This window comes from Monodelphis domestica, chromosome 2 (genome assembly GCF_027887165.1).
Source record: "Monodelphis domestica isolate mMonDom1 chromosome 2, mMonDom1.pri, whole genome shotgun sequence".
NCBI classification, from domain to species: Eukaryota; Metazoa; Chordata; class Mammalia; order Didelphimorphia; family Didelphidae; genus Monodelphis; species Monodelphis domestica.
Window position 1 is genome coordinate 196,097,560 of NC_077228.1, and position 1,697 is coordinate 196,099,256.

The following is a 1,697-nucleotide window of genomic DNA, read 5'->3' on the forward strand; positions in this document are numbered from 1 at the left end:
TCAAAAATAAAATAACTTACCAGGATTTTATAAAAGAGTGACATGAGATGATAACCTCTCAAAATTTCTGCTGTATATTCTATTACAGGCAAAAACTTGGGCTGTATACATCACTGAGCTTCTCTGTTTTAATTCTTAAATGTCTGATTTTTGAGAATGTCTCCTACAGTACATCGAAATGATTTCAGACATGCAACTATTTCAAGAAATCAAAATACGCAACTCTATATATTTAAATTCTGGAATATATTTTTATTACAAAAATTTCAAGCAATAGTATGTGACAAAATTATGATTTGGATGAGTCTGGATTCAATAATTTCTCCTTCATAGACCTTTTTGCACTGGTGTTTGACTTAATAAATGCTAGGAAGAAACATTCTTATTCTCATTTCCTATGACAGCACTTTGCTATATTGTTTGAATGAAAGGTCTCAGAGTCGGCAGAATAATGTATCTTTTTAATCATCTTATTCAAGACTGATAGCTAATCCATACTCTGAAGAGAGGGAAAAAAGGTAACAAAAGCAGATCAAACTTATGCAGACAATGGACCTAATTTTTCATAGTTGTCTCATAGTAGATCCGTGTCAACATGTTCTTCCTGTGTAGATCTCAGAGATGGATAGAAATCAATCTGTGTGTTTCTTATAAAAGCCACAACTGATGGCAAGATGGCTAGAGGGCTGGGGATTCAGCAACAGGAGGAGCCACAGCAGGCTGGGCGGCAACAGGTGGTTCTGCAGCAGGTGGTCTGGCAGCAAGTAGGTCTGCAGCAGGGCTGGCAGCAGCTGGACACACAGCAGCTGGGGCGGCAGCAAGGGCGGCAGCAGCTGGACACACAGCAGCTGGGGCGACAGCAAGTTGTGTGGCAACAACTAGACTGGCAGCAGGAAGGGCGGCAACAACTAGACTGGCAGCAGGAAGGGCGGCAGCAACTAGACTGGCAGCAGGAAGGGCGGCAGCAACTAGACTGGCAGCAAACAGACTGGCAGCACCTTGGTCTGCAGCAGCTAGACACACAGCAGCTGGGGCGGCAGCAGGTAGTTCTGCAGCAAGTGGTCTGGCAACAGGCTGGCCGACAACAAGTGGGGCGGCAGCAGGGTTGGCAGCAGCTGGACACACAGCAAGTTGGGCGACAACAAGTAGTTTGGCAGCAGCTTGGTTGGCAGCACACAGACTGGCAACAGCTTGGTCTGCAACAGCTGGGAGCACAACAGGTCTCCTGACAGAGGTCTTGGCCACAGCTGAGGTTAGAGCAGATGGAGCCACAACAGGAGTTGACCATGGTTTCAGTGGAAGGATCTTCTAGGTTTGTCTCAAGGGGAATGATAGTGATTTACTGGAGTATGAAAAATTTCTCGCCCCACAGCCTCTTATATACCCTCATGAATAATTGTTGCCAGCAGTTGTAGACTATTTCCTTGTTAATGATGATCATAATGGGTAAGAAAGCAGCAGATTAAATAATTAATTTTGCTCACCAAAGAAAGTCTTTTTTCCTTGACCTCTTGGGATTCATCATCATCTCATTAATTATCATTCCTCCCTCTAGGTCATCATTTGTGTTTTCATGTTGACTACTTTTGAAAATGTCTTTCCTTGTTCAACTCCAATCAATCATGTGACATCCTTGCCTCAATGTTTGAGTGTATTGCACATGATTGCTTTCTGTGCATTGTTTCTTGAATCATGGA

General features: G+C 43.5%; 1 protein-coding gene across 1 annotated transcript; it reads right to left on the minus strand.

Annotated features, from left to right (window-relative positions):
* Positions 1 to 245: 245 nt before the first annotated feature.
* LOC100014546 (keratin-associated protein 4-7-like) lies at positions 246 to 1,351 on the minus strand. Its single transcript, XM_007482234.2, has one exon. It carries the CDS (start codon positions 1,286 to 1,288, stop codon positions 695 to 697), a length of 594 nt encoding a protein of 197 aa, XP_007482296.1. The 5' UTR covers positions 1,289 to 1,351; the 3' UTR covers positions 246 to 694.
* Between the last annotated feature and the right edge of the window lie 346 nt (positions 1,352 to 1,697).

Coding starts and splice junctions, on each gene's coding strand:
- LOC100014546 (XM_007482234.2), bottom strand. CDS start 1,288: ATGGTCAACTCCTGTTGTGGCTCCATCTGCTCTAACCTCAGCTGTGGC.